The 23,092-nt window shown below is 34.8% G+C and overlaps 1 protein-coding gene across 42 annotated transcripts in view; it reads right to left on the reverse strand.

Moving 5' to 3' along the window:
• Positions 1 to 23,092, reverse strand: part of MAP2 (microtubule associated protein 2) — a 260,069-nt gene that overhangs the window by 51,144 nt on the left and 185,833 nt on the right. For 35 of the 42 annotated variants that reach the window (XM_033112936.1, XM_033112978.1, XM_033112974.1 and 32 more), the window contains 2 exons: positions 19,951 to 20,234; positions 1,026 to 1,139 (listed from right to left, as the gene is read on the reverse strand). In XM_033112936.1, the coding sequence (XP_032968827.1) occupies positions 1,026 to 1,139; positions 19,951 to 20,212 (376 nt within the window). In that variant the 5' untranslated portion in view covers positions 20,213 to 20,234. Of the gene's footprint in view, positions 1 to 1,025; positions 1,140 to 14,817; positions 14,995 to 19,950; positions 20,235 to 23,092 lie in introns of those variants that run through there. The other 7 variants (XM_033112972.1, XM_033112969.1, XM_033112967.1 and 4 more) reach the window with 2 other exon arrangements.

Below are 23,092 nucleotides of genomic sequence, written 5' to 3' on the forward strand. Positions count from 1 at the left end.
ACAGGCAAAAGGTTAATGTTTTAGATAATTTTTCCCTTTCTGATTTAAGGGAAAAATAATCCTTGATAATCTAAACACATTTTATTGAAAATAATGTGAATATTTTAAATTATTCTGGGAAAGCAGAGTTTTTTTATTGCTTAACTTTAATAGACAATTGAGGGGGTACCGATCAGAAAATCCAATATTAAGGAACATTAGACTATAAGAGAGAAAAACGGATATGTACTATCTTTAGGTTTTAAAAACCATAGCTTTCTTTTACTTTTATGTACCTATGTAATAAATAAATATGTTGAACTTAAGAGTTTCCTTTCTTGTAACTCTGTACGTATACATATCAACTACATCTATCTATCATCTACCTACCTACCTACTTACCTATCCTCAGAATGGGCAGCAAGCTCTTGGTTGAGAGTGGCTTTTTTGGCAAGCACCATTACATTACCTGTTTGGCACTGGAGGGCATTTGACTTGTGACCAAGGGAGAGAGCAATGCCATCTCAATGTCTTTAAATGAACCAAGTGAAGACCAGTACCTTATATGGGATACAAAGTCCCTGATGATTCTAACAAAGCTCTGGCTACAGGTTTTCTATAGCTGGTTCAGAGAGACCCAAACAAGACTGTAGTATAGACAATTATTCACCAAAACCCAAAAAGAGAAACAAACACCTCTAAAAATAGCATTAGTACATTTTCCTTATCATTGGGGACCATGACATCAAAATGCCTTGGCTTTATTTTTGTAATAACTATCTGATGCGGTCAGAAATGAAAAATTAAGGGCAAGTTAGGGGCAAAGTCTAACTACAAGCTTGTCACCCTAAAGCCTACCCAAACACCACAATGACCCTGTTGAGAAAAGTGAAAATAGGACCCAGTGCATCCCAACCGAGGTATCTGATGAATGTTATACGTAAGGATGAAATATGAGATATGGCCTATCTTTGAACATGACGACATGATCCTGTGATCAGGGTGTAGCCAATACAGCTCCTGATCTGAGGTTCTTTCTTATTTACCTAAAGGAAGAGCTGCAGGCTGATCTTTATGCTGAGCTTCTTTTTCTTGTTCACCTTTCAGGACCGCTACAGCCTCAGCAGTAACTACTTGAACTATCCTTGCAGACACCTCCTCTGTAATACATAATAATGAAAGAAAATAAAATCATGAGAAGTCCAAAACAGGTAGCAAAGAGGAAAAGTAATCAAGCAATATAGTCGATTAGAATTTCATTTTCTCTGTCTTCCCCCCAAAATAGAATTTATAAAATTGCAGACAAAACACAAATACATGTATTGTAACTAAAAAATGCGAAAAGAGAAAATAAAAGGAATCACATTCTAAGTGAAATAAACACAGAATAAAAGAAAAAGGAAATAAATTAAAAATTTTTTAAATAAAAATAAAGCCATTTACATAAACAGAAACACTGTAATTTTTTTTGTAACTAGTAAAAAAAATTCAAAGGAGAGAGTATTCATTTTGGATTTAACTTAAAATATGTATCATAGTTTTGTTACAGTTTTCTAGAAAAGTGTCATTAAAACATGTTTCTATGCTGATTTGCAGAAATATCATGATTTAAAACCTAAAGAAGATGCTTCAAAATGTGAATTTGTGATTAAATAGCATTATCCAGGATCGATGTAAACAAGACCAATTCAGAAAAACCTGAAAAGATAAAGTTTGAATGAAATACATGGAAATGATAAATCAAATGGTCTCTTTCTAAAGAGCTACTACTTTTCTAGATAGCAGACATTTTAAAGATCTTTAAGGCCATATGACACACATTCACCCAGTCAGTACAATAGTTTCATTAACAATGGGAAGGGGATTCATCATTAAAATGATCAGTCTGTGAGGTGCCAAGTAACTGGTTTTTGGCCTGCAATGGCATCCATTAGAGCATATCAATGCTAATTTTATACAACCTAGTCATAAAAATATCCAAGATATGACGTTCCACATATTTACTAAAAATGAAAGAAGCCTTTTGAGATTAAAATATATTCTAGGCTAAACATAAATTTTACAGACTTTAACCTTTCATTATCTTTATATAAAAACATCTACCGAACTAGGAAATAAGCCCACTTATAGCACAAATAGAAACAAGTTGTACTGGATAAGGGGGGATGGGGTGGGTTTCTGTTCTCATAATTTTTGTTAAGATTTTAGAATAAATATTTCATTGAAATGTTATTATGGATAAAATTGATCGGAATTTACCCATTCACAGGCAGGTAAGGGAGATCTGCCTGTTTTTTCCCTGGTTCGTTTAGATTAAGCCTCCTCACCCCATCCAGGTTGACAGAGGATGCAGTGTTTAAGTACCAGGCTTTCCGATGAGCAATCTACTTGGACAGAATTTATCTTAATTTTAAAAGCTTCTAAAGGAAATAAATTCACTCAGATCTGCTCATCTATCTAAAGTACAGAACTGTTATTCCTGGTTATATTTTGAGTCAGTCTCTTCCCCCCTCTATCCCTCCCTTCTTCCCTCCTCCTCTCTGCCTATAGATCTTGTAGATCATGTTAACTATTGTAATAGATCATTTGTCCCACTTGCACATATTAATTCTCAATGAAATTCAGACATTTAAAAATCAATAGAGTGATTTTTACGACTTCTAGTATCTCAGTGTTTTACAGAAAATGGGGTATAATGAAGAGGTGGAGCAAGCACTACAGAAACTGGGGCATATATAGAAGCCATGTGTCTTCTGAATCATTCCTGCATTTCCCTGTTGGCACTTACACAAAATTTAGTGTGGCCAATGGCACTTTGTACGTCTTACGTGGAGCTGTCCTGGTACCCGTGCTTATCTCCCCTGCTGGGAAAAGCTTCCCAAGTCACGGACTCATTCCTTATCCTGGTTGCAATTCTTGAATCTCCTCTCATTGATCTTTACCCAGATTGGATGCTTCACACAATTTTTTGAAAAGATGGAAAAATTAACGTGAAAGGTTTTGTGCATGATATTTATACAAACTTAAAAATAATCCATGCTTTTTACTGTATTTACTAACTTAACCACCCCCAATTCACCATTTATTGTATTCCTGTTTAAGTTTTTGATGCATTTTAGAAATGTATTTCTTACATAGGGGTCCCAAATTCTTGTGTATTTATTGATAAATTTCCCAGGGTCTGAGAGTACTTAACATGAATTACATTTTTTAAATGGGGAAAATAATCCAATAAAAATAATAAAAGTATCTATTAGTTTATGTGAACAAATTGTTACAAAGCAATGCTTCATTATTTCAGGCTTTTTGTTTGGGATTGTATTTAGAATAATTTGACACCATAGAGAATTAGTTTATCTCTCATCTGTTGTGGACTAATTAGAAGAGAACAGAGGTGAAATTAATACAGTAAAAGATGCATTCACACAAATGTAGGCCAAATGACGATGTGGTACAATGTACAAACAGACCTTCAAAATATTATAAATAGAACAACTGAAGGGGAAATTGGATAATTACTTGTCTCCAGTCTGTACGGACATGTCCAACTCAAATAAAATGCATCAGTCAGCACAACATTTCTTGTGAGTGATAATTTAGTTTCAGCAAAATAAAATCATTTATTTTAGATGGGACGTAGTAGGGCGTTTGAATTGTAGTGGTTTTGTTGTTTCAGAAAAAATTAATTGATAAATGTGTTTGAGTTTCATAGTTGAATAAGTTTATGAAAAATTAACCTTTTTTTCTTTAAAAGAATTTAAAAGATTTTTAAGAAATGCTATTTTGGAATAAACAAACAGGCTGTGTGGAAGTCAACTTAATGACATTATCTTCAATATTTTGGGGAAAAATAATATTGCTAAAACTTTTCAACTAGGAAAGAACACAGTGTTTAATATTAATTTCATAGTGACTTTAGAAAAAGATGAGTGTAGGATTGTTCTGGAAGTTCCAACTGGACCAGTCAACTTAAAATCTTCTAAGGAAGTGAGAAATCATCAGCACAGAGATGGCAGCTTCCCCAAAGGAGAGGTGGCATTCTCCCAAGGGAGGTCTAATCAGCAGATCTCCTGGGTGAGCCTGGCTCCTGGGACAGGAACAAAATTACTCAGGGTTTAGGTAAAGTTCAGGGACGATTAATGGTAAATGTGCCAAACAAACACTGAAGCCAAAGGAATACAGTCACAAAATCAGACATATCAAAACGAAAACAAGATGTTTTTGTGTGATTATATAATATACGTAATTTCTTCATTCATTCTACAAATAGCTATTAAATGCATCCATCCATCCATCCATCCATCCATCCATCCATCCATCCATCCACCAATCTATCCATCATATCTTTCTACCTACCTAGGAGATTACTGTCTTTTGTGATGTGCATTAGACGAAGACACATAGACTTTAATTCAAAGAAATGTGGGTACAAACTCTAGCATTGCTACTATCTAGTTATTTCATCCTAAGAAACTTACTCAAATTCATGGCGTTTCAATGCCTCACCCTTAAAGTGGAAGTAATAATAGTACTTGTCTCACAGGTTGTGATGGGGACTCAATTACATAACCACATAACAAGTCTGGCACAAGAAGGAACTCAAATAAAAAAAAGTTCTTCAAATAGTTCTTCATCAAGGTGTCTTTATTTTCCCCAGTCACAAATTTTTCTGGTTCTTCTACCTTAGTATTTCTACTCTGAAAAAAGAGCAACGGTGATACGCACTAAGTGTCCAGCCCAAATAGGCTATTATTATTATTATGAACATCAGATAATATACTTAATCCACCCTCATCTATGCTGATGCCAGGGACAGTTTTGTTTTTTGTTTTTGTCCTAGACAAAGCTAAAGGGAAGTAAATACCATCTTTGTTCTTTATTTCCTGGCTTCATACGTACTTCCCTGGCTGTCTAGGTCCTGGGTTACAATCCACTCTAGATTCCTGCCAGCAAGTCCCAATTCAGGACTATCTTCTCACTAGTAATAACCCCTATCTGCTCCTGGGGACAATTAGCAACATGAAAAATTCTTTTGGAGGTAAAAAAATGTCAAACTACATTTTCATTTTTTATTGCTTACTTTTTTCTACTTCCTTATTCCCTTTCCTACATTCTACCCTTTTTTGTTGTGTTTTCTCTTCCTTGTGTAAAATTATGAATAGGACCTGGCTATTCAGAAGATGAAAGATGACTCTAGATTACACATAAATTGGGAAATTATGCATTATACATAATTCAAAGTAAACTCTGATCTTCACAGTTGAAAATATGATACTTCTTACTGTGAACTGAAAATTTGAAAGGCTCAATTATCTTTCTTTTGAACATTTAACATTTTCTGGAAGTGGGCATTTTTGGTTTATGGTAAAAATTGTCTTAAGAGTGTGTATGATGTGTATTTTATTCTCTTTTTTGTAAATGGCAGGATTGCAATGTAATTAGTGAACAGTAGTTTTCCCATTGCAGTGAGAACCTATAACTAGTATTTGAATGTTAACTTGTTATTATTTTATCAGTAGTGTCATTATTGTAATGAAACGGCTTCTATAAGCAATACAAAATCATCTCATGACATGGCTGTAAAGTCACATCATGCTTAAGTAAAACGAATGACAACTTGGAAATAATCTGATAAAGTGAGCTGTCTACAAATCGGGTAGAAGGAAAACATCAAAAGCAACTTCTTTAAAATAACTCATCTCATAATATCTAAAAAATGTTATTGATTTTGGGATGCTATAAAATAAAGGATTTCAAGACACAACCCAGGGAACAGGTGATAACAGATAAATTGAAATTATGTTTTCTTTGTAATGGGGAAATATATTGGTGGAAATATATACAGGAGGTGAGTACGTATAAGAAACGAATTGAGACATGTGCTCACCAACAAAAACCTATGTGATAAGACACAAAAGATTTCATGCTAAGCTACTTACATTTCACCTTAAGTAATGAATAAACATCATACTGTGATACAAGGTTATTAAAGAAGTTGTTACACTAGGCACTTTTATTTCCTGTCAATATTATTCAATCCACATAATAATATATTTTTCAGATGGATCAATTGGCAAAATAATGGACAAAGGTAACTCATTGTCCCATTTGGAAATCATTTTGATTTACATCAACATTGTACAAATATTTTATATAATAGTAGGTTCTGGCGTCAGAAACCTGGAATCAAATTCTGCTTTCATCTCTTACAAGCCACAAGTTAGTGACAACCTTTCTTACCTACAGATACCCATCTGTAAAGGGGAATGAAAGTGGTATTCATAGCTCAATGTGTTGTGCAAATTAAATTAAATAGTATATATTAAGTGTTGATTGAAATTATATAATGTTGTTTTAATCACTTGCTGTTTTGTTACCATCTAAGTCTATGATCATCACTTCATTGACAAAATGTTGGTAAAGACATAAAAGTTTTTGTCATACATTGAGATGATTCTGTCATTTTTCCCCAGTGAGTACTTCTTTGCCTGAATATTGGGTGACTGCCTAAAATACAATGTATCAGGCTCGTACCACTTATTATTTAAACTAAAATGATAAAGTAAATTTTATGGTTGTACCATACAATTCAACATTTATAACCATTGCAGCCCTCTGGTTTTTCTATGATGCTGATTCATGCTACAGCACTGCTATGCTCTTCTGGTCACATCATCACATCAGAAATTTTAAGTAAGAGTCTCAGGACTGGTTATTAGCACATATTTTTAGTTTGGTTATTTTGTTACATTAATCTATCAATATTACTGAGATTATTTATAGCAAAAGCAATGGAGTTGAAACTTTCTCAGTGGCCCTGAAAATTCTAACTTGCTTCTGACCCATATATGGCATTCTTGGTATACACAGAAGTTTGATTTTGAAAGTGAATTCTTTGGGTTTTCATCAGGGCCAGCTGTGATTACTTGCAAATACTTGTGATAACAAGTTACTTGTGATAACATGCAAAGGGTCACCAATTATATACTATGTACAAAAAAAAAAAAAAAAAAGCAAGTTGGCATATGCCTGACAACATATTTTTGTCGATTTCTTTCAGATTGTTAAAAATAAGAGATATTGACAATAAATTCAACCGCATGGCCAGTATAAAATATAAAAGCCAGTAAATGTTTCTACTTTGAATAATAACAGGCATAATAGTGCTGTGTTAAAAGAAACGACAAGCCTACCTCATACTTGTGAAAAAAAGAAAACAACAATTTAGACAGAAAGTTCCTGTCAAGAAAAGGTTTTTCTCAGTAGGGTACAGAGTGGTTGCCTAGGAAACCGATGCTAATTGTTGCTGTTGATGGAAAATAGTCAACAAGGAAAGCACTGTGCAGTTCGAAGTGGTCTACTAAACAAATACCTTAGATAAATTCATTAAAACAGGGACAAAAAGAAAAGTTCCTTGCTTAATTTGGAGAGTAAATGGTTTTTCTGAAACGATTTCCTGTAATCAACTGGTGATAAAGGAAATTAAAAGAGCAGATTGTTAGGGTTTTTTGGTTTGTTTTCCTGGCCATAGCATTCATTAAAAAGGCCAGCATTGGCATATCTTTCCCAATTTATCTCAAAGGGTCACTCGGGCCAACACTGCAGCTGTCAATCGTTACCTACCAGCTTTTTCTTCCACAGGTTTTTCCTAAAGATTTCCTGGTTAAAACAAGGAAAGTGTTAGTTCATGAGCAAAAATGCATTTGAAGTAAACCTAAGGCATGGGGATAAATGCATTTAAGATGAGAAATGATTTCACAAAGTTTAGTTCTGATGGGTACTGAAATTTAACAGATTTTGTATTGCACCCACTACCACTATAGATAGTGAAACTATGCTTAGTGATAATGGGGGATACAAAGATGAGTAAAACTTCGAGTTCCTACATTTAAATTATACTTGAGATGGGAAAATCTCATTGAAGGATGCTTAGTTTTTAAGATTTTTTTCCAGTAATGGCCACAGATTGTGGCTGAACCATCCACAGTCACTCATATGGTCCTTTTCTGAAATGCATTTACAAGCTGGTTGGGCTAAGATTGGTAAGCAGTACAGTGTATGATGCAAGAATTTTCCCCTCTCTGTTTTTGTTTTTCCTACCTCAACCTGTGTACTCAAATCCACAATTTGTTTAGATTGACAACTTAACCTACTCAAATGAAGTTTCTAGAGCTTGAACAACATCCGCTTAGCATTTACATTTAGTCAAGGGAGAAGGTGTAGTAAATTAATGTGGTTATCAGGGGAAGGATATCACAGGCGAAGGATACTATATTATGAAGTCAAAAGTAATTAGAAAAGCAAAGCACAGATCAGAAATAGTACCTACTGGAAAATTTTGCTTCTAATTTTAAGCGTCCAGCTGGAAACAGGAAAGAAAAATCATTTAAGCAGAAGAAATATAGTAAGTGAACGTAGTCTAGCTTTATATTATCATATTCTAGTTAAATGTTTTGCTGCTGGTGGTTCTGGGAGCTTCCAGCATAGTACTCTGTGCGTATTTATATTGTTATTTGTAGCCCATATAGCAAACATTTACTAATTAAGTCAGGTTATAATATTTTATTGATCTTAAATTAATTTGAGCAAGAAATTTCTTGGGGAATTTGTCCCCTGAAATTTTCCAATTGCTTTAATATCAATAAAATGAATACAATCATTATGGCATTGAGGGAATTGATAATGCTTTTCAAGCTTTGAAACGTTCAGTTTTACATCTTGTCAAAAACCATTACAATTGTACTGCTCCTTGTAGACTTGTGAGAAATTGGGTTATCTTCTGCATTCAGTCTTCAACACACCATATTGTCAAAGCGCTGTTGAGGACAGGACATTGTGGACACCACTTCTTCATATGGTCACCAGAAGTTGAAACCAGCTCAATGGCACATACACATTTCAATCCATGTCTCTGTGTACTGGGTCTCATTGTTACCAAGCACACCTCTAGAAAAACTTGCAAATGGCAGGTGCCATATATATCATATTTAAAACTGTCAACGTATTCACATTTATATGAAGAAACTGAAGCTGTATCAGAATGCAAGTGATATCTAGAAAGCATAAAACTATAACTCATTTTTGCAATAGGTCTGGTTGTCCTACTATAGGAGCCCGGCAGAAAGAGAAAGGTAGATCAATTTTGATAAAGCAGAAGAGCTGAGGAAAATGTAAGAATGGGATGCTATCTAGATAGGTAGGTTGACATCAAGCAAGGAGACTGGGCTTTGCAGTGAGGTGGAGGGTGGGATCCTGGGCATATGAGATGACTGCTGACAACCTGAAGAAAATGAAGATATGGGGTTCAGGAAGCAAATGGAAAGTTGCTCAAGGCAAGTTGTATTTACTTCATAATTGTGCTTAGGGAAGGTCCCAGATAGGTAGATGTTACTATAACCAAAAGCTATAGTATGTCTACAAACACAACTTCAGTCGGCATGAAAAACACAATCCTATGGAAGAGATAGGGGGGACTTCTTCATGATAGGGTAAATCAGATTTCATAAACTTTCATTTCATTTTCTTAGTAAAATATAGCAATGAAAATTCAATTTACTATGAAAACATATGATATTGTTTTCTTCCTGACATATAAAGAACATTTCTAAATCAGGAATTGTACCTTGTTTAAAAATATTAAATTCTAATTTAAATATTTCATATATGGTAGTCCTGATCATGAAGAGGTTGACCAATTCCTGGTTCTAAGAATATGCCTGAAAATAGTGTGGTTTTTCTGTCATTTTCATTCCCCTTGCTAGGGGAATTCCCCTTGCATTTTCCCATCTTTTGCAGAGATCCTTCACCTCTCAAAAATGTTTTATTCAAGTTTACAGTTTGTTGAAAAAGTAAAACTCCAGAAACCAGGGAACTTTATGGTTTCTGCTTTATTTTTCTTGGATAATTCTGAAATGCAACATGAAACACAGAGGCAAAAATGACCTGGCCTTACAGTAAACAAGAAGGTGATGAAAAGCTATAGGAAGAGAAGTATCGTTTTAATGGAATCATTATATTAATGAAGTGTCTTAAAATTTTATAAAACAAAGTAAGATAAACACCTCAATATTTTAATCAAATAGATTTTCCAAAATATTATCTACAAAGCATATTTGGTAATTTCCATTTTGCTACAGACCTGGTGAAGAAAAGTATTCTGTATATATATTGTTTTTTCACATCCAGTTGCATCAGAGAAAATAGTGCAAAGTTGAAATTTATCATCATTTGGGACACAGGAAACTCAAGCATTTCTCGTTAGAATTAAATAAATGCTCATTATTTTTTAAATTTACTTTAAAAAATGAAACATAATTTGGGATGTCTTTAGTCTTTCACATTAAAATAATTAAATTAAATCTTATCTGATGATTATAATCCTAAAATGCTAAATTATCAGTTAAGGTAGCTACAATGTAGCCTTAAACAACGAAACCCTACTAGAAAGGAAACTTGTGCCACCAAAACAGCCAAGTTCTTGAGCAGTGTTTTCAATGTTGCATTCAGATCACCCATGCAAGATCAATGTGGTCGACAAAGCATTTCCAGCACTACATTTTTCTTAAATCAGATGGCAGATATATTTATGAGGACAGGGATCATTGCTATTCTGATTGAATGAACTTCCCTTCCTAAAATGTGCCATTTGAAAGTGGCATCTATACTTGCTTCAAATTCAACTCTGCTTCCTTTTTTAATGCAATCAAGACAATGAATTAGGTGAGAACTGCCTCAAGGAAATATCTTACATGCTTTGTGACCTAGGGCAAGTTAATGAAAATTCTTATTTTGAGAAAAGGCAGTTTTCCCTTTGTCAGCATTTATGTTCTGGTAGAGCTCTAAGGAGAGTAGGTTTATTCCAATCTTTTCAATGTTTTAGTCAGAAGTCTCTATTTTTCAAGCTGATGAGAAAAACATGCAATAGCAAATTTTTAAAGAAAGAGAAAAATGTATTTGGATTTTAAGATAATGGATAGCAAAATACAACACGCAGCAAGTAGAAAAATTATTCAATGAACTGATTCATTTTTTAAATTGCTTATAAAAGTAATATTTGTTTTTATTGCTGTTATTTTCCTCCTTGGAGAAAAAGTCCTGTTTCTTTTTTTTTTCTTGAAATACTTAATGATTAGAATTAGTAAATTTAAACAGGAACATCGTTTACAACCATGTTTCCCTGAAAATAAGACCTAGCTAGACAAATCATCTCTAATCCGTCTTTTGGAGCAAAAATTAATATAAGACCCGGTATTATATTATATTATATTATATTATATTATATTATATTATCTAAGACCCGGTCTTATAGTAAAATAAGACCGGGTCGTCTATTAATTTTTGTTCCAAAAGATGCATTAGAGCTGATTGTCTGGCTAGGTCTTATTTTCAGGGAAACATGGTAAAAATTTATCATTTTCAAATCAGTTTATAAACTCAAAGATGAAATAGAGAAAAGAGGATATTGGTGATCCTTTATTCAGGCTGAACTTCGGATAATAGGGTATACAACATCTCTCCAAGACAATACTGGTACATTGCTTTACAGAAGTAGTATAATTAAGTCTATGACATAGAACATCCATTTGCTTTAAGATTCAGATTGTCCGTTTGTCAGAAATGAAATTTCTGAGCTCCTGACCTAGAACAGTATGGCAACCCTTATAGTCAGAGGATGAACAAGGACATGCATTTAGAGTTCTGTTTGCAGGATATTTCAGTGGGATTTTCAATTGAGGCCAACTATTACATTGAGCTCAATTTTGCCGGAATGAACATGAAAAGTTGTTCAATATCCATGTGCTTCTTAGCTGTTTGATTTTAGATGTCTCTTAGGTCATTTATCCTGACTTTTCATATTTTTCCCAGTTCAGTCATTATTATCATCAAGAAAATATTTCTAATTAGACATCCTAGTTCTGTCTTAAGTCAAAGATACATTTTCGTTACTCCAAACCTTCACTCCCACATTCAGACCACATCAAGTCTTCCGCTATATCCTTTCACAACATTCCTTTTATTACAGTAGTTGGGTTCCTACTTAACTCTTCTGTTCTAACCAGCAGTTCTACAGTCTTTACTTTGAGTCTAGCCTCCTCTCATATTTTCTCTATTTGCCTCTTTATTTCCAGTATTCCTTTTCTAATGCAATCTGTCCCACAAATGCATGGCTCACAGTGTGGTAAAAATTTATGTAGCCCCATTTTGTGATGTGATTTCCATCCTCAAAATCAAACACAGATACAAACTCTCTCTCTTCTTTATATCAATTCAAAAATATTTATTAGCACTTACTATAGAGAATAAGGACTGCGTTAGATACCAAAAGAAACATGAAGATTCATGAAGCACAGCTATTACCTCAAAACATTTTACAAGCTAGTCATGGGGATTAAAACAAGCAACAAGTAACCTCAATAAAATGTTCGATATGATCAATGCTATTAGCAAGATCTAAACATGGTACATGGGAATGTTTGGAAGAGAAGATTCATTTGAGCGAATAAAATCAACATTAGCTCTGTACCTTTGATCATGGACTTTTGATAATCTCTCCTGTAGTATGTACCCTTTCAAATGATTTTCCATTACTTGTTTCACCATGCTGCACATGAATGAAACCACGACAGACTGGTTGGGCAAATGTAACTTGTTTTACAAAAGAGTAGATTGTTATTTCAATCAGAGGACTGACCGTTCATGCTGGAATCACTTATACAAGAATCAGAGGTGCTCATATCCCAGCAGTGCCTTGACCTGTGTTTCCAAATAAGACATCTGGACTGAAAATAGTGAGTCTAATTTTCAGGCTGAGGAAGCTGACTCATCTATATTAAAGATGATTTTTCACTGAATCTTGATTCCTCCCTTATTGTCTATTTTGCCCAATGTCTTCTTAAGTTTTGAATACTACTGAAATCAGCTGTAAAAGTAGATGTTTAACTTTCATTTCTGTGTTCTAATAACAACCTAGCATTTGTAGATTTGTTAAAAGTTGCAACAAGAGCCTAGAACATACGAGTATCTATTCCTCTTTCTTTGCTCCTTAGCTAGGCTGGGTTTTGAATTGTATTTTCTATGAGTGTTGCTAAATGGTGACTCATTCTGTGAGATGAGCTATACAGTGAGCAGGCAGCAAGCAGTTCAGTGTCCTTTTCCCCTCAGGACTCATGATGCCAAGTCAGATCATGCTCACACTACCAAGTCTGCAATGCAGCACCAGTTGTTCTGTTCATCTGCTCCTGATATTGCCAGACTCCCCTGACAGTCAAAGCACGTGCTTTACGTAATGTGCTGAGGAGCAGTGAAGTGTGAGGGAATGAAAGGAAGAGAAAAAGGCTTCATCTGCTGAAGCAGAAAAAGTTGGGGAGGAAAGAGGAAGGAGTGATGACTGCTAGGTACTTTGCAATCCACCTCTCAACAACAATAAAATCAAACCCACAACCACCCTTCACAGTGGCATTTGGTGTACTATTTTTCTCAGGTGTATACAAGCAATATAATCAATTTATGCACATACACGAGATAGTTTTTGAAAAATTTCATTATTGATGGATGATGAATATATTCTCACGATATTAGAGCGATTTATTTGTTCCAAATCACTATTAGAGTTTTTCTGTTATCTTTCTTTTTCTCCTTTTCTTTTTTTGTGAGGAGAGAATTCTTAGAATTATAACGAGACAGATAAAGGCTGTGTATAATCCTAACTAAAATAAAGGGTTAGACAGTCCAAAAATGAATCCGGGAAGACTTGTTTCCATAACTGATCATTTTCATCTGCTCACTACAAATAAAGAAGGTATTATGAAATGTTTAGAATTCTTCTCTAATACAAAACATGGAGATTTTTCAATCCTCAAAAAATTAGAATACATTAAAAAGAAAAATATGATGACAAAGTATGATAGCAAATTAAAAGGAGAAAACTTGGTAAGGTCTTAGAAAATACAAAATCAGGAGGAAGGATCCAGTAAAAAAACATATAATGCTAATTGAATTATATTTACATTTAAAAACAAGCCAGACAGAGTAACTTTACAAGCAGGTCTGAATTGCTCTTCGCTCAAATCTGTTGCATTAAATTCAAATTCAACAAAATATTTTTTCAAAGTGTCAGTGGACTGATGAGAATGATAAAACACCGTTTTTTTGGGGTTTTTTTTAGCACTTGTGATGTAATTCTGACATGTAGCACAAAACAAGACAGTAAAGAAAGGAGACTGATTTCCACAAGTGCATGGGAGGAATTTGCTGGAAGAACATACATGGGAGTAAATGTGTATGCAAATTAATCTTAGTTTTTAAATATCATATTATAATGTGTTAGAAACAGCCTCTTCATAACTTGAAGTGTTTGTAGGCAGTTGAAATTCCAAGTATTAATTTGTTGAGTCATTGGTTTAATTAAAACAGGTTTGCAGAAAACAAATTTTCTTATATTTTGATTTAGAATTACTGGTTTAAGACAATCGCATATTGTTTTAAGACTTTGGCTGAAGAGCAAAGATAGAGATACGGTAAATTTTTAGAGGAAGAACTACCCTATCTATAAATGCACATTTAAACAAACAATTTTATCTGGGCCTGTCTTTTCCTCCAATTTCTAAGGCATTATAACCTCTGGCTAGCAATATATGCTATAGACAAGCTCATACCTTACCCAGAATAAGAGATGCAGTTCTTAATTGTAATGTCCACATAAGCTAGCCCTCAATTAGGTTCAGATTCTCTCATTTACCAACAAGACAAACCACACATTATGACTGAAGCTGATACTCATAACCTGCTTCAAATGGTATAGAGACTACATAGGACAAAGCAAACATGATAAATACAAACCTCGTAAAATTGCCTTTTCTATCAATCCTTGTCTTTCTCACTCTTTCTAGCCCCAGATGCTTAACCTTTCGAAGGAAAACATTGAAAAGGTCCCCAGTTTCTGTCCTCATCCATCGGCGCCACCAGGCCCAGAGCTTCGCAGTGAGGCCGTGTGCTTCTCCGCAGATCCACCCTTGAATGCTAAATAACTCAGCTCTGCACACTCCTCTCTCTGCGGAGCTCAGGGAAATGGCAGCCAGAGCAATGAGTGGTTGGCATGGCAACAAGGAAAAGAAAATCTGCAACCTCTTGTATTGTTCAGCCTGCTTGTTTATTTGCCTTGGGGGGTAGTGCAGATAGCTTCAGTTTCTTCCCAGGAGAAATGGCTCTGTACTGTTTTGCTCTATGTACATTAATGTAATACTACATACGATATGCTGTAATTTAAATAGGATGATGGCTCTCACTAGTAAATCTCAAATCTAGAAAAATTGGCAGAGGAGAATGGTAGAGGTAAGAAAAGGCAGGTTCTAATATTCTAAGATTGAAAAGGGAAACAAAGAGAAGCTTAAAGGTATATTCAGTCTTTTGCATGTGAATGATGACAAGCTTTTCCTCTATCATGTATTTTCGAGCTTAAATTAATTATTTCAGCAACAATAAACTTATACATCTGAGTATGTTCACCACTTGGCTGTTTGAGTTATGTGGATGTTTAAGGGCGGGCCAAAGCTTCAGAAGCTCCATTGGTAAACTCTGAAAAGTGACAATGTATGACCTGGAAGAGTTTTCACAGATCTCACTTCTTTGGCAGAGCGTAGACCTGGACAGAATTCCCAGAAATGGGGAAATGAAGCAGTCCTGGGAAGAGGGGTGGGTAGTTACCTGAAGGAATTCCCTTCAATCTTTAAATTTACTCAAAGAGATGCTGGCCCTGGCTTTTGATGGTGATGAAGGCACTTTACACCCTGTCTAATGTTTTTTACTACTGTTCGAAGCACTATACCTTAAGATAGTCAAAATCACTAAAGCATGCTTTTCTTCTGAAAATTGCCTTTCTTCTCCATTCATACTGAAAACAGAGAATAAAGTTATGATTCCGTCATGCTGAACAGTACATGAATGTGGCAGTTCTGCAATAAAAGGCTTACCTTTTTTTGGTTATAGTTGATAACTGGGGTAACTGGCTGTGCTATTCTGAATCTGGAGAAAAAGTAAAGAGTGGAAAGAGCACCACTAGATACAGCAGGAGGTCTGCTTTCCGGCTGTAGTCATGTGATCTTGGATGGGTGACTAGACCTGGGATGAAGACTGTGAAAGGTCACCTGATAGATCCCATCAGTTATCTTCATTTGATCTTTATATGGATTCTAATATGAGTTTGGGCCCCATCCCTGGAAGAGAAACTTAAAGATGAGGCTCCTAATTTTCACTGAGAGTTGGAACTCTGTGGGGACCAAAATATACTCCTCTTGCTTCCTTCGATAAAGTTAAGGTGAAAAAGAGAGGAAGCGTTTAGTAGAAGCCTTTACTCCTACGATTCATGCTTTGGAAAACAATGTAAAAATGACTGCTTTAGTCTTATCATCACAATAACTTTCCTAAGTGGCTAGATTCTCCAAACTTCTGTGGTGTGGCTTTTAAAAGGGACACTTCAATGAATAAATGTAAGAAAAATTCTTAAAGTATCAAAAGTTAAACCATAATAGGGGAGCAAATAATTCTATCTACCTTTCTATGGATTATCTTTAAGTTGTAAGGAAAGAGACAACATCTAGAAGTATGAGCTGTAAGGAAATATCATTTAAAAATATTATCGCCTTATAGCATTCTCTGCCCCACCCCCAAGTCTCAGTGCCTAGATCAAAAATAAGCTATAGGCTTGCATCTTTAAAAATTAAAAATTATTACGGCCCAGAAATGAAGGGGAACATTGAAAAGGGTGGATAGAGAGAATGAGGTGTAAGACCTTTGGTTGAAGTAAGCCCATTCTGAAGAAGGAAGGAAGGAGGACGGAGATATGATGATTGCAATCCATGTATCATGGGCTTGCTCGTAGAGATAAATAAAAATAAATAACCTCGGGGAAAGATTTCTTTCTAAAAATGGACAGAGGACTATAGCAAACAAGGAATGTAGAAGAAAGATCTTTGCATTGAATTAGTAATGGCCTGAACACCACAACATATTGCTGAGGACTTGATGAAATATCATGGTAACAACGTCTTGAGAAATACCCTTGAGAGGGGAAAAATGCAATATACTGACAAATTATAAGTGAATGCTAAAAGAGTGGGCTAGTGTACAGCTCTCTCAAATAATCACCTCAAAATACAATGCCAGCTCATATCAGTAGTCTCCATCATCAAAGGACAGAATTTTTAAAGACCACATATGAGATCTAAGGATACTATGATTTACTGGGGATGATTTTTGTTTGTAATTTGTACAACAGTTACACATAAACCATCAACAATAAAATTTATTCAGCTAAAGTTTGAAGAGACATTTAATTGCATATTAACTTATCACCGGAACGTTCTCTGTAGGTCTGAGGTGACCATATTTTACATTTTTCTTTTCCCGTAATGTACCACACATGGATAGTTTATGACTTAATACTTGGTCTGTTTTCTGGAGGGAACTTAGTTTAAAAATCACACTATAGTTTGAACTAAACACATCACTCTGGTAACCCATATATGTCACTATGAATATACATATAAAACTTTTATAATCAGTATCCCAAAGGTAATATAAAATTAATGTGATATATGTTGAACTGAATTCAAAATTAACTTTGGATGCTCCTGAACCCATAATTTAAAAGAAACAGCTATTAGTCTCTTTCTAAATTTATATTGTTTTCTCAAAGAAGCTGGTGAGGACATACCGACCTGGCAAATAGATTTTTCAGATGTTCTTAAATACGTAATTAAGACCATTGGAAAAATGAAATAGTGAGCAAATTGGTTCTTCACTGCTTGACCAAACCCTCTACCACGATTTTTTCCTCATATTATAAGCTTGCATAATAGTGAGAGTCAACTGGTGAGAGTCCAAGAGATAAAAAAGAAGGCTTTTCCATAGTTTTCACCATTAATTAGAAAAAAATTAAACTTTTTTTCTCCTTCCTTCTTTCTTTCCTTCCTTCTTCCTTCCCTTACTCAATACACATGTATGAGTACCTGAAGTATAATATCAAGTGCTACAGGATATGATGATGAGAAAAATCTTGGTCTATCACATTATTTCTTTCCTTTGCCACATCCATTTTGGTCTAACTTGTCCTCATCTCCTCATGCCTCGATCCCTTCAAAATCTTCCTAGTTAATGCTCCTGACATTCAAATCCCACCCTTTACACATTATATTATACTTGGCTATAGAAAAATATGCCTTGATCAAGAGTGCCCTGCTGTCCATATTGAAACCACTACCACCACCCCACCACCACCAATAATAATAATGATAATAATAATAATAGCAATTAATAGATACTATTCCTTAAGCCCTTCGCTTTGTACACATTACGTCATTTAATCCTCATTGTAATCATGAAAGGTAAAAATAGTATTTTTATTTCATTTTTAACTACAATTTCTTACTAATGGGATATGTGGCCTGTGGAGCACTACACTGCTTCTCGAATCCTTGAATTAGACTGGACACTGCCAGCCTCTTTTCCTGTTACACATAGATTTCTGCAGCATACTTGCTTTGTATCACAGCAACTGCTGAAAACTGAACTTGGCTAAAATACCAGATCTTGAAGAGGAATGTAATGTGATCTAATGATAAAACTGTGAACTACCTTCAGATAACAGTTCATGCAGTGTTTGACAGATGTTGACTACCACTGTGTTTCTTTTGAGTATTGAAAATACTCTGCCACAGTCCTGTGAGTTTGCTGTGTCAGCCCAAGATGCTTTTGTGTACAATTTGGGAACTTTGGCCCTAAGCAGAAACAATCCCAGTTCAATTTTGTCTTTCTGTACTGCTCATTTGGTACTTAACACATTGTGTTTTGTATTTGGGTTAACTGTATAGACAGATCTCATGTGTGCTTCCAGATCACTGCTCTGCAATGTTCACAGACCATTCCTTGAACACACCCTGGCACAGAAGCTAACACACCTTGTACTACATAAAAAATGCTCAACAGTACTTTGTGGAATGTGTCGATTTGACAAAAAAACTTACACTACGTACATCCATAATTTCTCCTCATTCATTTGAAATGCCTTTCATATTTCTCCATTAAAATTTAAATACATTTTTTGAACAGAGCATATAGTTGATGAGTGCTGCTAACTAACTGATGGAGTATAGAAAACCAATCACTGAATAAATAAGGGATGATTTTGAAGGGAGTATAACCTTTCTTACTACTTTTAGTTTACGAACCCTTTTTGGATTAGCATGTCTGCAAATTACTGTGTTCAAATGCATTAAATTCTGAATTTCAGGAAAAATGAAAATAATGGTGAAGAATATTAGAGCAGGCTAGTATTTCTCTATGCCATTAATGTTACATTAATAACTACGCCACTAATAACAATATTATCAATTAGGGTAAAGAAGACTATTGGTAGAAATTATACTTTGAAAGGAAGTACTTAAGAGTAAATATTATATTATGTTCTCCTTCAAGTATCTTAATATTAGGCCTTAAAAAGCTATCTGAGGAAGTATGAAATGGTTCCTGTGTGTCTGTGTTAGTTTTCTTTCTTTCTCTTTTCTCTTTTTTTGCCTTTTTAAAGGCTGGGAGATGGACTCTACATTCCTTTCTGCCCTAAAAAGTAAATATGCTTCTAATTAGTCAATCAGATTTAGGTCCAAATCATACAAGAGAATCGGTAGCAAAGTATTTGTGAAGTTTTCTTTTAATGAGTTACTGGCAATTTGTCTATGAAAATTAAAGTGGTAAAAACTAAATAGGGAGATGAGATTGAGATTACAACTCATCTGAGGGAATGCCGTGCTAGTTCCCATGATATTTTATCCCTTTTTTATATCTATTTCCCCTGACTGACTAAAATGTCAGTCCTAGCACTAGTGAAAACAGGATCAGAGCTGTAAATTAATTCACTTTCAGACTAAACAGACTTCAAAGCACAAGGCAAGCAATGGTGACAGAAGAGCCCTTACTTACCTGCTGTTTCTCTGTCAGCTGAGGTCAGCTCTCCGTTGATCCCATTCTCTTTGGTATCCGAGTAAGTGCTCTGTGACCCATGTTCTCCAAAGGCGCCCTCTTCATCCTCTCTGTATGGGAATCCATTGGCACTTCTGACAAGTCCTTCCCCTGCCCCGCCCTGATCCTTAATCTCAGGTGGATGTGGGTGTGCTGAAGCCTCCGTTAGTTGAGCTGAGGTCCAGTGAGGTACCTTTGCATCATCTTTCCGATCATCTGCCATTCTTCAATACCCAGTGACTCTCCTGTAATTGGAAGAGGAAAAATTGTAGCCATCACTTTAGGGAAATCTGATCTGACATTAGTAGCACCAAGATAGAACAAATTTATAGCAAACTCAGTGGTTAGCTATGGTAAAAAAAAATGTCCAATACGTTACTTTTAACATCAAGAGGTAGCCATTGTTAACACCTTGGTTTTAGTTTTAACTGATCTTTTTGTGGTGTATCTACTCTTTTAATATAAGATTTCTATCAATTTATACACACTCTTAAAAAATTAGTGTTTGGCATTTAATGACATAGCTTAGCGAACTTTCATTGACATATGATGTTAATTGTTCAGTAGAGTCCAGGAATCCTGCAGTATAAGAAATGTGCAGGGTAGAAAAATGTGGGAAAATGACTGAGGGAAAATGCTACATTATGGAAAATTACTCCAAGCACTCTTTTAAAAATAGAAATCTCCATGAAACCTAGAAAAGACAATAGCCATCACATTAGCCCTTTCAGTTTCAAAGGTGTTCAATTCAAATCAGAGGGGTGAACTGTTTTTCTGGATACTGTGTATTAAAAAAAAGATAATGTTGACTTAATTTTCAACAAACCTTCCTAAACTCTATCTATAGATTAAGAGGGAATGGTATTTTCTCATGGTATAAATCTTACACGATGCCATATTTATTAACATCTCCAAAAGGATTTTAGAAATACTGAGGTTTTCACTTTAGCTCATGTTTAACTCTGGGAGTTCTAGCCACAGATATTCAAAGTAAATAAAACAATATGAGCACCCAAAACTCCCAGATAAAATTGGCAGTTCTCCCCCCGCCCGGGATCTCTGGAAAAGACTTCTCAGTGACTAAAATCACTCATCTTGGACATAAAAACTACTAAATGAGGAGAATGTTAACTTGGTAATCATCCACTTAAAATGTTAAGATAATTTGTTTTCAAGAGACCAGACATTCAAAAAGTGAACTCCTTAGTGTTTAATGCTTCAGAGTTTTGTATTCTTTCTTTTAAATTAATCAATAAAAACTAATTTTGGAAGAAGAAAGGGCTGGCTGGTCATACTGATTTCATTTAATATCAGAGGCACAAATAAAGTGAATTTATAATCTAAAATTCATCATCTGGCTTCCTGATAAGACTCAGATAATACTCCTTAAAAATGTATTCAGATTAAACAGATAGCACTTTCTAATTGGTTGCACTTTTGAAATGTATATAGTCTAACCATCTATTGAGTGACAACCATTTTAGGAGATTTCAGGCTGGTATTGCTCTGACAAAGCTACTTGACAGAAAATATGATTTGGAAAAATTTTCTTCTGCTCTACGGAAAAGCTGCTGGGATCAAAGGAGACACTATTTGGCCACACTCACTTAAAATGACAACACGATAGTATTAAAATACCTCCCATTCATAGAAAAGTTCACTTAAATTCCTAATCAACGCTTTGGGAACACAGATTATCTCCACTCTTCAAAATGGTATTATGAAGTAGTTAAAAGTGATCACAGCTTCCTTTAATTACTTCTTCCTGAAGTATAATATTATTTTTACCTAAATCTCTCTGAAGACTGAATGTGGGATTAAAGAAGATAAGAAAGCTCAGATAGAAACAAATTCCCTCCAAATCTATGAAAAGAAACTGTGTGGTACCAGGAATTTTAGCATTCCATTCCTACTGTGTAATGGGAAAGACTCTCCTCTCTCCATATTGCAAAACATCACAAAACCTAACTGTGAATAGCTGGGGATCCGTTATACCATCTTCTGGTTTGATAAGTAAGCTAAGAAGCTACCTAAACTCTTCTCCCTCTCCCCTTCCCCAAAGCCTAGCTTGAGAATGTAAGCAAGAAAAGTCCTAAGCAGGTTTAAGAAAAAAAAAAAGTACTAAGTCCAGACATTGATTCATAATTTATAGTAAATTGCAATGGAATCTTAGCTGTTAGGGCTAAACACAAATGCCAATATGAATCAGGGTACAGTTACCTATAATATGGATTTTTAAAAAAGAAATCCAAGAAGTTTAAGTTGCTTCTTAATATATATAAGAATGAGATATTTCACTTGACTTTATCATATCATGGTTATTATGTCACATATTACAGAGCCTAAGTATTCTTCCCAATTAAGATGTACAGTTCGGGGGAAGAAAGCTAAGAGATCTTCTCTCACCGGAAACGTTACTTATGGACTTGAGTGGTGAGCTTCAATCTTTGCTACCCTTGGTTATTAAACATTTTTCTCCTGAAAGTTCTCTAAGGACAGATTTAGTTCTTCTTTCATTAAAACTCCAGCTTTTAAAATTCTAGTTCTTAACATTCCAGCCTGTTCCCTCAATAAGCCTTCGATCTGGTTCTCTCAGTCTAATGCTTCTTGGTAAGAGCATACATGTTTTCTTTTTTTATTATTATTTAGTTTCAGGTGTACAAAACAACATAATGATTAGACATTTACACCCCTCACAAAGTGATGACCCAAGTCTGCTGCCCATTTGACATCATACATAGCTATTACAAAACCATTGACTACATTCCCTATGCTGTACTTTACATCCTGTGAAATATATATATATATATAATTATAGTTGACATTCAATATTATTTTATATTAGTTTCAGCGCAGTGGTTAGGTATTTATATAATCTATAAAGTGATCTCCCTAATAAGCCCCCATGTGACACCCTATCTAGTCTTTACAACATTATTGATTATATTTCCCATACTGTATTTCACATCACAGTGACTATTTGGTGACTATCAACTTATACTTCCTAATCCCTTCACCTTCCTCACTCATCCCCCAAACCTCCTCCCATCTAGCAACCATCAGTTTGTTCTGTGTATCTATGAGTCTATTTCCATTTTAAGAG

This window comes from Rhinolophus ferrumequinum, chromosome 8 (assembly GCF_004115265.2).
Source record: "Rhinolophus ferrumequinum isolate MPI-CBG mRhiFer1 chromosome 8, mRhiFer1_v1.p, whole genome shotgun sequence".
NCBI classification, from domain to species: Eukaryota; Metazoa; Chordata; class Mammalia; order Chiroptera; family Rhinolophidae; genus Rhinolophus; species Rhinolophus ferrumequinum.